Raw genomic sequence first — 18,848 nt, forward strand, 5'->3', positions numbered from 1 at the left:
ATGATATAGTGTTTCTTCAAGAAACACATCTCTCCCCGCAGGAAGCTGAAAAATTTGGGAAGTTATGGGGTGGACATGTTTTTTTTAGTGCTGGCTCAAGTAAGAGCAAGGGAGTCATTATATTGATTAATAAACATCTACAATTCAAATGTCTCAAACAGACTAAAGATAAATTAGGGAGAGTCATTATTGTTTTAGCTGAAATTCAAGGGCAAAGGTTGATTTTGGCTAATATTTGCGCACCTAACACTGATGATCAGGGCTTTTTTATAGATCTTGAAGGGATGTTGCAAACCGCTGGCACCCCTCATGATATAATATTGGGAGGAGACTTTAATCTTTTGATGGACTCAGTCCTTGATCACAGTGAAGCAAAAGTGTGTAAACCCCCTAGAGCAACATTGACGCTTCACAGGATGTGTAAAAATCTTGGTCTTACGGATATTTGGAGACTTTTAAACCCATCTGGTAGGGAATATACATTTTTTCATCAGTCTATAAGATTTATTCTAGATTAGATTTTTTTTTTATATCCAAATCCCTCATTTCATCTGTTGTGGATTGCTCAATTGGAAAGGTGGTTAGAGGTAATGCCAAATATAGAGAAAAAGAAATCATATAGTTGGCGCCTTAATGTATCCCTTTTGCAAAATCCTGATTTCCAACAAATGTTAAAGACTGAAATCAATGTTTATATGGAGACCAACTGGTCCTCAGTATCCTCTGTGGATGTGGCTTGGGAGGCACTTAAGGCGGTTCTTAGGGGCCGGATCATACAGTATGCCTCATTCATCAAAAAATCCAAAGCACGAGAACTCGTGGAGTTGGAAGGAAATATTAAAAGTGCAGAGGCAGAGCTGAAGCGCTGTATGTCAGCTGATGGCCTCAGAGAATTGACCCGATTGAAATATAGATATAATACTATTTTGTCATGGAAAGTGGAGTTTTAGTTATTCAGGGCATAACAGTCATACATTGAGTCGGGTGACAAAGCAGGGAAGCTTTTGGCTAGATATATAAAGCAGAGAGAGTCTGTTTCTTTCATTCCCTCAGTGAAATCTGCTGGTGATGAAATTTTTACCTCAGCCACTGATATTAATAATGCCTTTAAAGAATTCTATGTTGATCTTTATAGTTCCACATCTTCATCTACTGATGAAGATATTAGAAACTTTGTGGAACCATTAGATCTTCCTAAACTGACGATTGAGCAAAAAAACTCTCTTGATTCTGAGATAAACTTGGAGGAGCTTGACGAGGTAATTAAGTCCCTACCTACTGGCAAGGCCCCGGGGACAGATGGTTTTGCATTTTTTTAGATCTTATGCTACAGAACTGGCTCCACTTTTATTAGAAGTTTATACTGAATCATTAAAGAATGGGAAGCTTCCTCCAACCATGACACAAGCCCAGATCAGTCTGATTCTTAAAAAGGACAAAGATCCAAGTGAGTGTAAAAGTTACCATCCAATCTCCCTGATCCAACTAGATGTAAAAATATTGTCAAACATTTTGGCTAACCGATTAAGTAAGGTTATGACATCTCTTATACATATAGATCAGGTGGGATTTATTCGGGGCCGTAACTCTTCTGATAACATCAGGCGTCTCATCAATATCATGTGGTCAGTGGCGAACGATCAGTCTCCGGTCACTGCCATCTCACTTGACGCCAAAAAGGCATTTGATATGGTAGAATGGGATTATCTTTTTAAGATTTTGGAAATGTATGGGTTCGGGAGTACATTTATTGGCTGGATTAAGTTACTTTATAGACACCCTGTAGCAGCGGTACAAACAAATGGATTAATTTCAGATTATTTTAATCTGAATAGGGGCACTTGGCAGGGCTGCCCTCTTTCCCCATTATTGTTCTGTCTTGCCCTGGAACCATTAGCAGCCGCGATAAGAAAGGTGGATGATTTTCCAGTGGTGGTTGCGGGAGGTGTGGTGCATAAGCTTCTGCTTTACGCAGATGATACTTTATTATTTGTCTCTGAACCTACTAGATCTATGCCTTGCCTCCACAGGATTATTAATTCCTTTTCCAAGATCTCAGGATACAAAGTCAATTGGTCTAAATCCGAAGCTTTGGCTCGGACAGCGTATTGTCCAGTAACGGCTTTCCAGCCGGGCGCCTTCCAGTGGCCCAAACAGGGTATTAAGTATTTGGGGATTTTATTCCCAGCAGATTTGTCTGATTTAGTTAGTGTTAATTTTGACCCTTTAATAAAAAGTTTTTCGAGCGATGTGGGCAGGTGGGCTTCATTTCATTTATCGATGATTGGGAAGGTTAATGCTATTAAAATGAATTGTATTCCAAAATTGAACTACCTGCTACAATCTCTCCCTGTAGATGTCCCCCTCTCTTATTTCAAGCAATTTAATAGCATAGCGAAGTCCTTCATTTGAAATGGTAAACGTCCCAGATTGCATTTTAATAAGTTACATAGGCCAATAGACAAAGGTGGGCTAGGCCTACCCAAGATTTTGTTTTATTACTATGCGTTCAGTCTCAGACATTTGACTCATTGGTCACTTCCACCTGAGAGAGCCCCTCCCTGGTTTGTCATTGAACAGGCAGTTCTTGCCCCTATTTCGCCATTACAAAGCATCTCTATCAAACTAATCGGAAAAGTTAAGTTACACCCCGTTATTTCGCATTTACACTCGGTATGGACTAAAGTGTCCAGATAGTTTAAATTGGACACTTATATAAATGTTGCCTCGAGCATATGGCAGAACCCAAGATTGTGTATTGGCAAGTCCCCTTTCTGCTGGCAAGAGTGGATTGTGAGGGCGGTTGCTACACTCGGTGACCTATATGAAAGTGGAGTGTTGAGATCGTTTGAAAACTTGGTCCAACATTTTGGGATCCCCAGACCTCAGTTTTATAGGTATTTACAACTGCGCCACCTGCTTTGTACTATTTTTGGGAGTAGCACACACCCCCCTAAGGAGGCAGATGCTTTGGGAGAGGTGATTGCGGCTTTTGGAAAAGGTCATGAGACATCAGTGTACTACTCCCTGTTAATTCAGAGTATGGGGGACGGAGACTTAACTTCTCTCAAGAGAAGTCTGCATCTAGAGATGCAAGGGTGCATCTTATACAATTCAAAATTTTGCATAGATTTTATTGGACCCCCTCTAGACTGTATAGGCTTGGTCTTAAAGACATACCCACCTGCTGGAGATGCCAGTCGGAGGATGGAGACATGGCCCATGTTTTTTGGTGGTGTGTCGAGATCCAGAAATTTTGGTCGAAGGTTCAGAATTTTGTGTGCGACGTGGTGGGCACTCGGGTTTCGTTTTGCCCCAGACTTTGTGTTCTGGGCGGTCATCGATGTGGGGGATGGCCATATAGAGAACTGGGTTCTGACCTGTGTGATGATGGCCAGACAGGTTATTTTGAGGGGTTGGAGGTCAGCTGGTGCGCCCCCATATATATATATATATATATATATATATATATATATATATATATATATATATATATATATATATATATATATATATATATGTATGTTTTTTATATATGTATATATGTGTGTCTGTTTGATTTTTATTTCTATAGATTTACTCATGTTTGACCACAGGGTTGTTTTTTGGGGGGCGGGGTTGGGAAGGGGGGTTGTGGGGTTTAAATGTTGATTTTTATATATATATATATATATATATATATATATATATATATATATATATATATATATATATATGTTTACATTTCATTGTTATCATATGATTTAATAAAAAATGTTAATTACAAAAAAAACAAAAAAAACATCAGCCTTTTAAGAAGTGGTTTGCCAGGCAACAGCAGAAAGTTGGTGGAGTATATAATTTTTAATAAATTAAAAAGGAAATCAGATCTTGACTATGTTTTAAATCTCTATTATTGAATTGTCAGTTGAGAATATGCATATACAGGTCAACACTACTTTATTATGGCTTGGGTTGTCAACAGGAATCGTGTATCTAGTCATGTGAGAGTCCCAATGCATTTTTTTCAAAGAGATTGCACAGACCCGTTGGCATTCAGAATGATCTAACAAGTGAATTTACAGATTAAAGATAATTAGGATCCTTTAATCTCCTGTGACCTTTCCAGTTAGGTTATCTTGCATCTCTTTGACAAATAGGATACATGAACTAAGGAAGCTGTGCTACTGTGGATAAATTCTTGTCAGCACAAAATTAATCAATGAAATCACAGGTGTCTCGAGATGAGTTTTTAAAAGTTGATGCTCTTAAAGACTTAAAATGGCATCTAGAAAAAGCAGTGTTCCTGCACAAAACACTGAAAAAACTGCCAAACAGCCCGTTTTTACATAGAAAAACAATGGAAAAACAGGGCAGATGCAAAACAGCTTTTGTTGTAAACAGGCTTTTATTTTTATCAGGGTAAGACCATAATCGGTTAAAGCAAAAATTATAGTATCATCATGTATTTTTATCTATATTACGAATGAAACTCGAACCAGTTGCTATGTCAACACACATGACGGACTAATGCATTCAGGCCATTCTCCTACTCTTGTCAATGTTCAAGCTGGAGAGAACCCAGCCATTGAAAAAGGCAAAAGGTGTTCAACCCTTTCCAGAGTTGCACATTATAACTTGACATTCTACCTATTCATTGAGAATTTAGGTCTCTGCAGCCACCTTTGCGGTGTTTGTCAAAAGCGCCATGCCACGAATTGGCACTCTGGTCACCAAGATCTCTGCACAGGAAATTGGCAGATCTATGGGCGGCCAGGTGCCAGTGGAATGACACCCCTAATTAAAATTTTCTGAAATTCAGTTCTCGTTTTCCCAGCCTTTGTGAGCCAGGAAGAAGAATGTGACATTTCCACAGTAACACAGGATGGTTAGTCCTGTTTTTACTGTTGTTGACACCATGCAAGTAGACGGCCATGTCACAACATAGAGATTTAAGGTGTCACCTAAGCAGCTCTCTCGGTTTCCTGTGGTTGTGAGTGAGGAATGAGTTTTTGGCATGACAAAGGTCATTTCAGTGCCTGTTTTTACTGTGTTGATGCCATGTCGCAACACAGAGATTTTAAGGCAAACCTCTTGCTTTCCCAGTTGTTGTATGTCGGGAACGAGAACACTATTTCTTGGCTTGGAATGCAAGAAGTCTGCCATGCCCCAGAACGACTGACAGATGGCTTCGCAAGGCACAAACATGTTCACAGAAGTGAACAAAAATCCAACATAGCCGACTCGGTTCATTGATTGACTGCCCTCCAAAGGTGGGTGACGTTCAGCCGCCGGCGGTCATCACTGAGCACAGTCGAACAAAGCTATGTGGTTTGGTTCGTAAGGCGATGGCCTCACCTCAACGTGCAGATTTTATACTCAGAGGAACAATACCTTCTCACCAAAGATTTCATAGAGGAAGTACCAATGTGCGAGGAATAGAACAGTTTCTACAGCCGCTAATTGTCTGGTCACCTAGTAGGATGCTGGGCTGTGGCCCATACTAAACTTCAGGCACTTGAATTGGACACTTATAAGTCTCCATTCAAGTTATTCAAATTTTGTCTCATTTCCATCCACTGGACTGGTTTGTGTCAAGCAATTTGCAGACGGATATGTGCACATACCCTTTGCTGCTGAGTTTTTTTGAGATTTGCCTTCAAAGGACTGCATTCCAGTTCAAGGTCCTACACTTTGGGTTGTCCTTGGCCCTTTGCACATGTGCAAAATGTGTCAATGCGACACTCCTTCCGCAAAGGCCATGTGGCGCTTATGTTACCTCAATGATTGGTTGCTTATAGCTCAATTGAAGGTACAAGCTTGCAAGCACAGAGACCTGTTGCTAGCGCATTGGGGCCTCAAGGACACCTGGACAAAGAGCACGTAAGTGGCAAGTTCCCTTGTTAGGAATGAAACTCGACTCGACTCGACATGGTAACCATGTTGGCACCTGACCGACAAATGCTGCCATTACGGAGAACCCTGCCATTGCGTCAATACCCAGTGAACAGCTTGATGGTTGCTGAAGCCACTGTCACCCTGCTAGGCTTGCTATTGATGAGACCTCTCCAGTGCTGGCTCAGCCCAAGGGTCCCTCATCACTCTTGGCGACATGGTCACCTTCACCTCCTAGTTATGCGATGCTGTTTAAGCCATGCTAGTTAGTGAAGGAGAGCCGAGTTTATTGGAAAGATGTGACACTCGTCAAGAAGGTTAGACACAACGTTGCCACCAGGGACGCAACCAACACAGGCTGCGGAGCCCTGTGCAACATATGTCTGGCATTTGGCACCTGAAAAGGTGCACAAACTGTGTGGCACATAAATTGCCTGAAACTGTTTGTAGTCAACTTGGCTCTGAGAGCCTTTCGGTCAGATGTTAAAGTTCACATCCTGATTAGTGAGGACACTACTGCAGTTGTGGTGTATATAAATCAGCAAGGAGGAGTACGGTCACACTCAAGGTTGAACTTGGCGAGCTGAATTCTCCTCTGGAGGGAGTCATGTCTGCTGAGTGAAATACACATCCCCAGCCACCTAAACAGCTGCGCCATGTGCATGCAACCACTTTTAGGGCTCAGGTTGTTACCCTGAAGGTGTTCTCTTCTTCTCACTTGGAGATGAATGAGGAGGATAGAGACTGTAATACACATATACATTGACCGAACGTGTCAATTCAGGGTATCGGAACAACTATTTGTTCACTGGGGAGGCCCCTCACAGGGTTTGGCCATCTCCCAGCAAAGAAATTCCCACTGGGTCGTGGATGTTATTGCGCCCGTATGACTCACAAGGCAGACAATGTCCCATGGGCATAAAAGCCACTCATACATATATATATCTTCATTTGTAAGTCTTAAGTCATGTTTAGAATTGAAGGTGGTACCCGGTTTATGCACCACACACCACTGATATATACAGTATATATATATATATATACTGTATATATATATATATATATATATATATATATATATATATATATATATATATTCACTATATTATAGATCAGTAATAAAAGCTCATTCTACCAGGAGTATGGCTTCCTCCTGGGCATGGGCAAAGGCCGTGTCTCTAGAAGACATACAGTATGTCTGGCTGCAGGTTGAACTTCACCTAACACCTTTGCCAGGTTTTATAATCTGCATGTATCTTCCCTCTCTTCCCACGTATTGACAGAGGAAGAGAGTTGATCAAAATTGACCAATAGGTTAATATAGGTGTTAGATCAAAAACTTGGTCTCTCTTTTCCCACTGGTGTGATTGAGAGCATGTGTGCAATATTTCACTACCCTGATGTCTAGTGTCATTGTGCCAAAGCCCTTGGCCAGGCGATCACTCTGCTCCCCTCTTTCACGCTTACCATGAAATGTTGATACATGGCTCCTCTACCCAGCATGGCTAGTATATCTGTCTTGGCATTGAGCTAATGGTTTATTGTTCCTACTTTCCTTTCTATTTCTCAATACGAAGGGGTGGCTACAGCAATACTTTGACTACCCTGTAAGGGGTAGCAGGCATTTCACATCAGTGCTGCAGCATTATGGTATACAGCTCCCATAATGTTAGCTTCTGATATTGCTTCGAAGTTACCTTCTTGAAAGGTAGCGTCTCGGTTACTCACATTATAAGTGAGTATAATGTAGCATAGCTTTTGATAACATAGCTTTTGAGTTATCAACATATTGTTGTGCATTTAAACACAGAGAAGAATAATGTAGTCACATTCCTTTGTGTTCATTTCTCATATACTCAATTAGGCTAATTGTTTCAAGCATTATTATAGTATGAACCTTTGAAAAAGGTGGTCAGTCATCCTTGGTGGATGAAAACAATGCTAGCAGGCAGGACTTGCCCCATGTAGCCAAGATGTTACTATCTTTATGTATAATGACACACAGCTATTTTGGAAAAGACTCTAGTGAGATATGTCAGCTGTTTGGTATTAACAGGAAAGCTGAAAAAAAGAAAACACTTTCAGCTGCTTCTCTGCCAAGTGAAACAGGGCTCGGGATTGCACACTGACCTGAGCATGTAAGTCAAAGTTTGGTGGCAAATCTTGGAGAGGAATTTACATGAAAAAAGGAGCTTGGGTGAACTCTCATATCTTCTGGTATTTTTGTCTAGGATTATATCTTATGATAAGATGTGTCTTTTGTGGACTTTAATTTGAGGAAATGTCAAATTCAAGTAATGGTGAGTGGAACAGAAGATTAGCATATCCGTTTATTCTCCCAAAATCTGGTAAGCGTCAACTTTTTCTCATGAATGATCTCACAATTTACTTTGGTAAAAAAAGTACATTTCTTAAATGAGAAATGTTTTTATATGACTATGCTCTGAAGATGAATAGAAAAAAGAAAGATGACATTCATTACTCATTCAGACTTTTAATCTCACATGGATGCAGGGATGGTTTCATGTTTCAAAGCATTATACTCTTGAGACCATTCTCATTTGAGCACTCTTGACTCATTTGAGTGTCACTAGTACCTGTGTTTATGTGAGAGAAGTGTATGAAATTGAGTTGCTCTGTGTTAATGTCTGTTTTTGCCTCTGAACACTGCATCTGTACACAATGACAAGACTTGATGGCTAAACAGAGTGGCAAAAATATTGGTCCACACAAGTTTATTATCTAATTACCAGGAGGGCCCATGTGGGAATATTATCTCACAGTCAGTTTTCACATTTTTATTATTTGAGCAAGAAAAATATATATATATATATATATATATATATTTTTTTTTCACGAGTAACTTATTATATGTTTATGCATTACAGAGATATGTTTTAGACAAAAAATTAGACGCACAGATTTTCTTAATTTAGGAATTTCCTTCACAGATAAATTATGATAATGTAAAATGTCACATGACTTGCTAGCTGTCAATAGCACAGCCTATTTCTCCTTCATCAGTCTTTATAGTGTCAGTGAGTAATATGACACTCTTTGTAGTTCAACTGCAGTATCCATGTTGAAGATGCCGAAAATTCCTAAAGGCTTGTGAGTGTACAAGTTCCAAACCATGGCATGTAAGAATAATTTCAGACTAAATTTCAAGACATATCTTTTTTATGTTTTTACTTACAGAATGCTATATTTTAACATACCATCATACTTTATTTTTATCCTATCACTGAAATAAGGGCCATATTAATTTTTGTTTGAAGTGAATAGAATTCAATTGGTGAAGGGGCTAGAGGATGTGACAGTGTGTGAGAAAGAAGTATGCACCTTTGAGGTGGTCCTGAGTCATGCTTACATCCAGGGTCAGTGGACCAGGGATGGAGTCCCATTTAAATCCAAGCCTGTGTGTCGAATTGCCACACAGGGGAAAAAGCACACTCTCACACTGACGAGGGTCACAGTTGCTGATTTGGGCCTCATCCGCTTCAAGGCTGAAGGAATTGAAACCTCTGCTATGCTTACAGTCACAGGTACCACAAATCAGCAACCTTAATGTGTCTTGCATGCAGCCTAAGATCAGTTCTCTGTAGGATAAATGATGGGGAGTGAGTCGCAATAATAATATGTTTAGGACAATTGTCGCATATGTGCATTTCAGAAGGGATCTGTGTCAGTTTAAATTTTCCTTCCCAGTTAGCATACCACATGTTGCATCATTCTAAACAAGTTGAATAGTGTTTTTGATTAATACATTTCATACAATGCTTTCTTGCTTGCGATAAGTGTTCCCCACTGTCATGTTTTCTTTCTCCCAGCCAGAGATATAAAGATTGTAAAGGATCTTAAGAATGCCAGTGTGACTGAGAGGGAGAGCGTGACATTTATCTGTGAGGTTAACTGGGAAGATGTGGATGGGAAGTGGTACAAGGACGGCAGCCGTTTGAGAGCTGGGGACAATGTTAAAATAAGATGTGAGGGTAGGTGTGAGAGATTAGGTGAAGAATAACACATTGACTTCAAGTGGTGTTCACTGGTTGACTATATTGTTTTATTGACACTTTGTAAAAATGTCTTACATTTTTGGTTATTCTAACAATTACATCTTATTTCATGTAGCTCTGTCTGTATTATACTCAACCAAATCTCTTAAACACAAGTCATTCTTGTCCATCTCATAATCACAGGTAAAATACACTCCCTAACCTATAAATCAGTAAAACCTGAAGATGCTGGTGAGATCAGATTCACCGCTGAAAGGGTCTCCTCAACAACAACACTACAAGTCAAAGGTAAAACTTAACATGAGATCACATGGAACATATTATCCATTTTCTTCTTTTGGTTCAATTGCATTCAAATGTAAAGGAATAGTTTACTCAAATGTGAAAATTCTGTCATACTTTAGTCACCTCTTGTTGTTACAAACCCATATGACTTTCTTTCATAGAATGCAAAAGGAGATGTTTGCCAGAATGTTAGCCTTGTCACCATTCACTTTCATTGCATCTTTTTTCCATACAATGAAAGCAAACAGTGACTGAGGATTTTATTTAGCCTTACATCTTTTTTTGTGTTCAGCTGAAAAAAGTCATACAGGTTAAGAACAAAAAGAGGGTGAGATATGATGACAGAATTGTCATTTTTGGGTGCCTATCCCTTTAACAAAAATTATCTTTGTAGAGCTTCCAGTTCATATCGTGAAGCCTCTGAAGGCGAAGATAGCCATGTACAAACATTGTGCCTTGCTGGAGTGTCAGGTCTCCCGTGCCAATGCCGTGGTTAAATGGTACAGAAGAAACCATGAAATTGTGCCAAATAGGAAGTACCAAACTATCAGTGAAGGCGTGTACAGACAACTCATCATTGATGATGTAGGATCCTCAGATGAAGACACTTTTATCTGTGATGCTGTTGATGAGAGGACTTCCTGCCAGCTGTTTGTAGAGGGTGAGACACACAGAATGTAAAGAAGTTAAAACATGTCCTTAATGTAGGTTCCCATGATAATCAAACTGTTGTTTGTGATGACAGTAGCTTAAGTAGTCAGAATTTAATTTAAATACAACAATTATACACTCACCAGCCACTTTATTAAGTACACCTGTATATCTACTTATTTATGTGATTATCTAATCAGCCAATTGTGTGGCAGCATTGTAATGTATAAAATCATTCAGATATGGGTCAGGAGCTTCAGTTAATGTTCACATCGACCATCAGAATGGGGAAAAATGTGATCTCAGTGATTTAGACCGTGGCATGATTGTTGGTGCCAGATGGGCTGGTTTGAATATTTCAGTAATTGCTGATCTCCTGGGATTTTCAAACACAACAGACTCTAGAGCAAGGCTCAGGAACCTTTTTTCACTAAGGAGCCAATTTTAACATTTTTGGTTGATGCGTTTTTTCTAAAGAGCCATACCACAAACAAATAATTTATTATTTTCAAAAACAATGTTTTTCAATAAAATAAAAAGTTTATATTGCCCATAGATTACTCAAAAACAAACAAATATGCAAAAATTAATAGGTAACATGTTGCAATATGGAATTGAGTGCATGTGTTTGTGCAGGTCTCCATAAAATTACTTAATTTTACAATTGTTCATGAAAAATGTAACTTCACTTTTAGGCTGGGAGATATGTTAAAAATATTTTAATGATAATCGATTTAAAATATCACGATATCCGATTAAATGGTCAACCCCCAAGGTCGGGGAATATTTTTGCTTTATTGATTTTGCTTTAAAAATTACATTAATTTATTGAAACACGAAAAACTTAAACAAAAGACATTTCTAAATTCAAATTGCACTTTAAATGAAACGAAAAAAGCAATTAAAATAACGAAGTGATTAAAAAATCTTATATATAACCACCTCTCAAAATACAAACATTTACCATCCATTTGCCATCACATAAGCAGGTGAAAAATTACTAATAGCCTATAAACTAAGAATTAAAGACAATTATAAATGTAAAGATAATTATAATAATCATCATAATAAATAAGCCTAATAAATTCCCTTGTGTTCCCAAAAAATGCTGCCAAATGTGTGTTCTTATCGAATGTGTTTGTATTGCGTTTTGGTAATACAGTTAATGCTGCCTAAAGAAAAGAAAATAGAATTCAATTTTAGGTTCAAGGTGAACGTGTCTTGTATTACTTTATGATTTATTCACTTTCGTCTTTGTTTCTTTAATACAAAGATACCTGTATATATTACTGAACCTGCAGAGTTGCGTTCACAATGTGTAAGAGCGAACTGCTCCGTGGAAATAAAGCGAAACTCACAGTACCTCTCTAGATGAACGGAGATCATGTGCAGCAGTGGTGGACTGGCCATTGGGAGAACCGGGACATTTCCCAGTGGGCCGCCGCAAAATTGGCCCACATGGGCAGCCGCGTTATGCAGAATGTGCCACAAAACGGCGTCGTGATAAGCGGAAGGGGGCAGCGATACGCAGAAAAGGACAGCAACCTAAGCTCAATAGTTATTGGCAAACAAGGCCCAGAACTCTATGCATGTGTGTGTCTTGGAGAAGCGCTTTCATTGCACTCGCGAACAGCGGAGCTCACTGCGCACATATAAAATCAGACGCGTTTCGTCTGTTCTTCAAACGCACGTCTTTGTGTCTAATTTCTTGTAATATATCACTCAGAGAAGTCTTACAGGTCACCTTCCACAGTGGCTGGTACATCAGCAAAATACTCCACATGAAAAATCTGCATTAGGCGGGTGTTCATTTCAAACCATATTCACCAGAAGTAGGCTGTACGACAAATTTGGAAGAAAGAAAATCAAAACTGTCATTGACTTCAAGCTTTGCAATCGCACCCACATTTTCTGTTGGAAAATTATCTCTAGAAAGTTTAAACGTTCATGTGTTGGTGAATGGTGAGACACCCGGTGAGCCACTTGATTTTTAACAAAGAGCCACTTGTGGCTCACGAGCCATAGGTTCCCAACCCCTGCTCTAGAGTGTATAGAGAATGGTGCGAAAAACAAAAAACAACCAATGTGTGGCAGTTCTGTGGACGAAAATGCCTTGTTGATGACAGAGGTCAACGGAGAATGGCCAGACTGGTTCGAGCTCACAGAAAGGCTATGGTAACTCAGATAACCCCTCTGTACAATTGTGTGCAGAATAGCATCTCAGAATGCACAACATGTCAAACGTTGAGGCGGATGGGCTACAACAGCAGAAGACCATGTCGCGTTCTACTTCTGTCAGCCAAGAACAGAAAACTGAGGCTGCAGTGGGCCTACCATTTGTGTACATCAGCAGAAATCCAGACCAGGTAATGTTTTTCCAGTCATCTACTGTCCAGTTTTGGTGAGCCTGTGCCCACTGCAGCCTCAGTTTCCTGTACTTAGCTGACAATAGTGGTACCTGGAGGGGTCTTCTGCTGCTATAGCCCACCCGCCTCAATATTTGACGTGTTGTACATTTAGAAATGCTTTTCTGCATAGCACTGTTGTAATGCATGTTTAATTGGGTTACTGTCACCTTCCTGTCAGCTTGGACCAGTCTGGCCATTCTCCTCTGACCTCTATCATTAACAAGCCATTTCGGCCACAAAACTACTGCTCGCTGGATGTTTTTTGTTTTTCACACCATTCTCTTTACACTCTAGAGTAGACCTGGGCAACTTATGGCCCATGGGCCGGATCCCCCGTGGCTCATTTATCCTAAAAGCATTTTTTTTTTCATTGGATGGTGCTTTCACACTAGCACTTTTGGTGCGCACCCGGGGTCGAACGATGTCAAAGTTCGGTTCGTTTGGATAATGTGAACGCTGTTTTCTGAACTCGGGAGCACACCCGCGAACCGCACCTGGGTACACTTGAAAAGAAGGTCTTGGGTATGGTTCATGTAAACTCCAGTATGGTTCGCTGCTGATATGAACACAATAGTACCAAATCTCAGAAGTGATGACGTGATGCTTGTGATGACGTTAATTTGCATCTTTGCAGACTCCTGATCATTATTATAATGGTATAATGCATTTCTCCTCCTTCAGGCTCCCAATCGCAATTATTATGGTATAATGCATTTCTCATACCTGCTTGTGTCCAGACAGAGGTGCAAAAAACATATATGCAAGGTATGCAACGCATAGGGGCACCACATAAAGGGGGGGCGACGACAGCTCACTAAACGCAACACCCCCAATTTGAGATTTATACTTGCTCAAATTGGAAATATTCCACCTAATGTTATACTTGTTTTGTGCAGTCTGGCTACCATGCACGTGAGTGCGCTCTTTCTGGCTCTTGCTTTCCCCTTTGAACAAACTTAGCGATCTCTAGTGCAATATTCTGCTCAAGGAAATGTGTTATACGGCCACTCTGTGTCCATTCTTGAGGCTGCTTGTCATGTTTGGTGTTACTAAGTTTGCAAGAAAACCTTCTCAGTGATGAAATTAAATATAAAAGTAGATCTCTGCATCACTGACACATGGAAGGGTAATCATTGACGTGAGCAAAAGCAAGCGAAAGACAAATATGTATATGTATTTTTTATTTGTGCAATTTAGAAATGTTGAAGTCCCCTCGCACCTGTATGTAAATCTAACTCTTGCAGTGATCATTTATCATAGTCATGCAGCCTGTTTTATTCAGTTTTGTGCTAAATGGAAAGTCAAACCATTGACGAGACCCACATCATGACACTTTTAGTGTGTAAACGGGTAGTGTTTTTTTTTTTTGAGAATAAAATAAGTAACTCGCCCGCTTAACGACAAACATTAAAAGTATAATAATAAAATAAAATAAATAAACAGACCCCTGATGTAGAAATTGAATAATAAATTAACAGATGGTAAAATAAATAATTTATAAGCTCAGCCTTTATTCAGATTTTAATGCCTGTTAGAAAAGTATCTGCCTTTGTAGAGCAATACAATACTTTAGGCAATTGCAGAATAGCCCCATTAGTCACATATACACTTCAGAAAATTGAGTACACAACTATTTCTGGGCTTAAAATATACAAAAACCAAATCAATGCGGAACATTGTATCTCAAAAGGAATACAATATGGCCCCCTATGCACTACTTAAAGCCCAATGTGGCCTCTTTACCAAAATAGTTGCTCACCCCTGCTCTAGAGACTGTTGTGTGTGAAAATCCCAGGAGATCAGCAGTTACAAAAATAATCAAACCAGCCTGTCTGGCACCAACAATCATGCCACGGTCTAAATCACTGAGATCACATTTTTCCCCATTCTGATGGTTGATGTGAATATTAACTGAAGCTCCTGACCCGTATCTGCATGATTTTATACATTACACTGCTGCCACATAATTGGCTGATTAGATAATCGCATGAATTAGTAGATGTACAGGTGTTCCTAATAAAGTGGCTGGTGAGTGTATGTTTACTGATGTAATTTCAACTGTACCTTTAAATTTACACCAATTTATTTTCAGTCTACTTTCAAAATTCTGAGTGTTTCTTTACAAATTGTTTTGTTGGAAAAGGCTATTTACACTAACACCCTCTGGACACGAACATTCTGAACCATTTAATTTGTATGTAGCACCAGCGCGTGCAGCATAAAATGGATTGCAACATCCGTTTAATGTCTGTGAGACAGACGCACCGCAACAGACGCTTCCAGTGTTGACAGCATCATTGATTATAATGGGGTTCTATTGCTTTTGATGCGACGTGATGCTTGCATCTGGTTTATACAGGGTGTAACTCCTCCCACCATTGCTGAGACCAAGCTCGAGACAGTCATGACAAATTTCTTTGGGGTCAACTGCTGATCAAAAGAAGGCGGGCATATTCATAATTGAATTGATTGAATTGGACTTTTCTAACTCCGCTGCTCTGTGTTTCATGGAAACCTGGCTGAATGAAGCCATCCCGGACAGCGTGTTACATCTGCCGGGCTTCCAGCTGTTCAGAGTGGATTGCACTGCGGAATCATCGGGGAAAACGAGAGGCGGCGAGACATATTTTTACATCAACGAAAGTTGGTGTACATATGTTACAGCGTTGAAGAAGATGTGCTGTCCTAATTTAGAAGTTGTCTTCATCAACTGTAACCTTTTTACTCACCGCGGGAGTTTTCCTCGTTTATTCTGGTGAGTGTTTACATCCCGCCACAAGTGTGTGTGAACGCAGTGCTGCAACAGCTGGCTAATCACATCACAGACATGGAGCAACAACACCCGGACCCTCTTATAATTTTTCTGGGAGATTTTAATAAAGCTAACCTCACCCGTGAACTGTCAAAATACAAACAACACATCACATGCCCCACCAGAAACAGAAATATACTGGATCACTGCTACACCACTGTAAAGGATGCATATCACTCTTTCCCATGTGCAGCTTTAGGACTCTCTGATCACTATCTGGTTCATCTTCTCCCAAACTACAAGCAGAAACTAAAATCAGCTAAGCCTGTAGCAAGGACTGTAAAGAGATGGACCAATGAAACAGAGATGGAACTACAAGCCTGCTTTGAATGCACTGATTGAAGTGTTTTTGAAACTGCAGCCACAGACCTGGATGTGCTCACAGATACTGTGACATCATATATCAGTTTCTGTGAGGATATTTGCATCCCTACTATGACATTTTTATCATTCAATAACAATAAACCATGGTTTACAGCAAAACGCAGACAGCTTCGTCATGCCAAAGAGGATGTTTACAGAAGTGGTGTTAAAATCTTGTACAACCAGGCCAGAAACACACTGACTAAGGAGATCAGAGTGGCTAAAAGAAGCTACTCTGAAAAGCTGAAAAACCAGTTTTCAGCCAACGATCCTGCATCTGTGTGGAGAGGCCTGAAGGACATCGCCAAGTACAAGACACCACCCCTTCGCTCTGTAGAGAGTCAACAACTGGCTGATGACCTGAATGTGTTTTACTGCAGGTTTGAAAAGCCCAGTCTCTCACTCTTCCTCCACTCTGATCTTCACTTCACACACCCACTTACACCTCCTGCAAACCCCCTCCTCCCCTCTCCTGCTACTCAACCTGCACTTATGGTCTGTGATGAGGATGTGTGCTGGATCTTCAAGAAACAGAAGACTAGTAAATCTTCAGGCCCAGACAGTGTTTCACCTGCCTGTCTGGAAGTCTGCACTGACTGACTGGCCCCCATCATCACACAGTGCAGGTTGAGTAGACAGGACAGACTTAAAGGAAGTATAACCTCTGCTGAGCCTTCTTCACAATGGAGTCTATGTGGGGGGGTGAGGAGGGATTTCTCCTGAAGTCCACTATCATCTCATTTTGAGTGTGTTCAGCTCAAGGTTGACCTATCTTCAATAGATCACTGGAGCAGTGTGAAGTTCCATGCTGCTTCAAATGCTCTACAATCATTCCGGTCCCCAAAAAACCCAAAATCACAGGACTTAATGACCACAGACCTGACTCTCTCACATCTGTGGTCATGAAGTTGTTTTAGAGACTGGTTTTGGCCTACCTGAAGGACATCACTGGACCCCTGCTAGACCCCCTTCAGTTCAGCCTTCAATACCATCATGCCTGATCTTCTCTGGTCCAAACTGGTCCAGCTCTCCGTGCCCACCCCAATCTGTTGGCGGATCACCAGCTTTCTTACAGATAGACAGGAGCTAGTGAGACTGAGGAAACTCACATTCGGGACCCTCACTATTAGCACTGGTGCTCCTCAGGGATGCGTTCTCTCTCCACTGCCCTTCTCCCTGTACATGAATGACTGCACTGCAAAGGACCACTCTGTCAAGCTCCTGAAGTTTGCAGATGACACCACGGTCATCAGCCTCATCCGCGATGGTGACGAGTCTACTTACAGAAGGGAGGTCGAACAACTGGCTGTCTGGTGCGGTCACAACAACCTTGAGCTGTACACGCTCAAAACAGTGGAGATGATAGTGGACTTCAGGAGAAAGTCCACTATCGCAGTGATTTGGTCACAGTGAAAGTCAGGAAGTTGAGAGAAGAGTTTGAAAATTAACCATGGTTTTAGCAATATTGTAGTAACCATTTTATTTGGTGGAAACCATAGTTTTAATGCAGTTAATCATGGTGTTACTACAGTAATAAGTTGTTGATATAGTAACCATGTTTAAATTTGTGTCAATATGATTTTACTACAAAATACCATGGTGATACTATACTTACTGTAGTAAAACCAAAAATAAATTTTTGCAAAGGAAGGTTAAAGTTAGGTTTAGGGGTAGGGGTTGGTGTAGTGTGTCAGTGGGACTCTAAATAAACATAATAAACACTCTGCAGTGATGCCCCTATACTGTATGATAGTATTTAAACAGGGATGTCATAGTATCTGCCACTATTTGCACCAGAGTGCAAATAGCATCTAAAGTTATTTGCACTTAGTACAAAGAAAATGCTTTTTTGTTGCTATTTGCACTTAGTGCAAATAGCCTCTGCCTTCAAAATTCCAGATAGCTACACTAAAACATAATTGGCATTTGCAAATGCTATTTGCATCCTGTTGCAAATAATGGGATATGCTATTTACACCCCAGTGCAAATAGTGTTAGATATTATTTTCACCCTAACCCTGGTACAAATAATAGTAGATACTAATTGTACTCTAGTGCACATAGTATCAGATACTATTTGCACCCATTTTTAAATACCAACATATATGGCATCACTGCAGTGTGTTTATTGTGTTTATTTAGAGTCCCACAGACACACTACATTAACCCCTACCCCTAAACCTAACCTTACCTTAGAAAAAATAACCTTTATTTTACTACAAAACCATAGTTTTACAATGGTATTTTGTTGTACATTTACAGTAACCACAAAATTAACCATGGTTACTATATTATCAACATATTGCTGTAGTAAATCTGCCACATCTTCCCAATGTGTTCACACAAGATCTCCTTCCCCTGAGTATTAACCCATAACCAGACTACATTTCCCAGAATCCCCTTCTTCCTGCAATTGACTCTCACATCTGATTGCCATTC

General features: G+C 40.1%; 1 protein-coding gene across 1 annotated transcript in view; it reads left to right on the forward strand.

Moving 5' to 3' along the window:
• Positions 1–9,007: 9,007 nt before the first annotated feature.
• Positions 9,008–18,848, forward strand: part of obscna (obscurin, cytoskeletal calmodulin and titin-interacting RhoGEF a) — a 66,490-nt gene continuing 56,649 nt past the window's right edge. Inside the window, exons 1-5 of the mRNA XM_051668855.1 lie at positions 9,008–9,014; positions 9,153–9,419; positions 9,705–9,866; positions 10,074–10,178; positions 10,570–10,836. Of these exons, the coding sequence (XP_051524815.1) occupies positions 9,008–9,014; positions 9,153–9,419; positions 9,705–9,866; positions 10,074–10,178; positions 10,570–10,836 (808 nt within the window). The remainder of the gene's footprint in view (positions 9,015–9,152; positions 9,420–9,704; positions 9,867–10,073; positions 10,179–10,569; positions 10,837–18,848) is intronic.

This window comes from Myxocyprinus asiaticus, chromosome 33 (genome assembly GCF_019703515.2).
Source record: "Myxocyprinus asiaticus isolate MX2 ecotype Aquarium Trade chromosome 33, UBuf_Myxa_2, whole genome shotgun sequence".
NCBI classification, from domain to species: Eukaryota; Metazoa; Chordata; class Actinopteri; order Cypriniformes; family Catostomidae; genus Myxocyprinus; species Myxocyprinus asiaticus.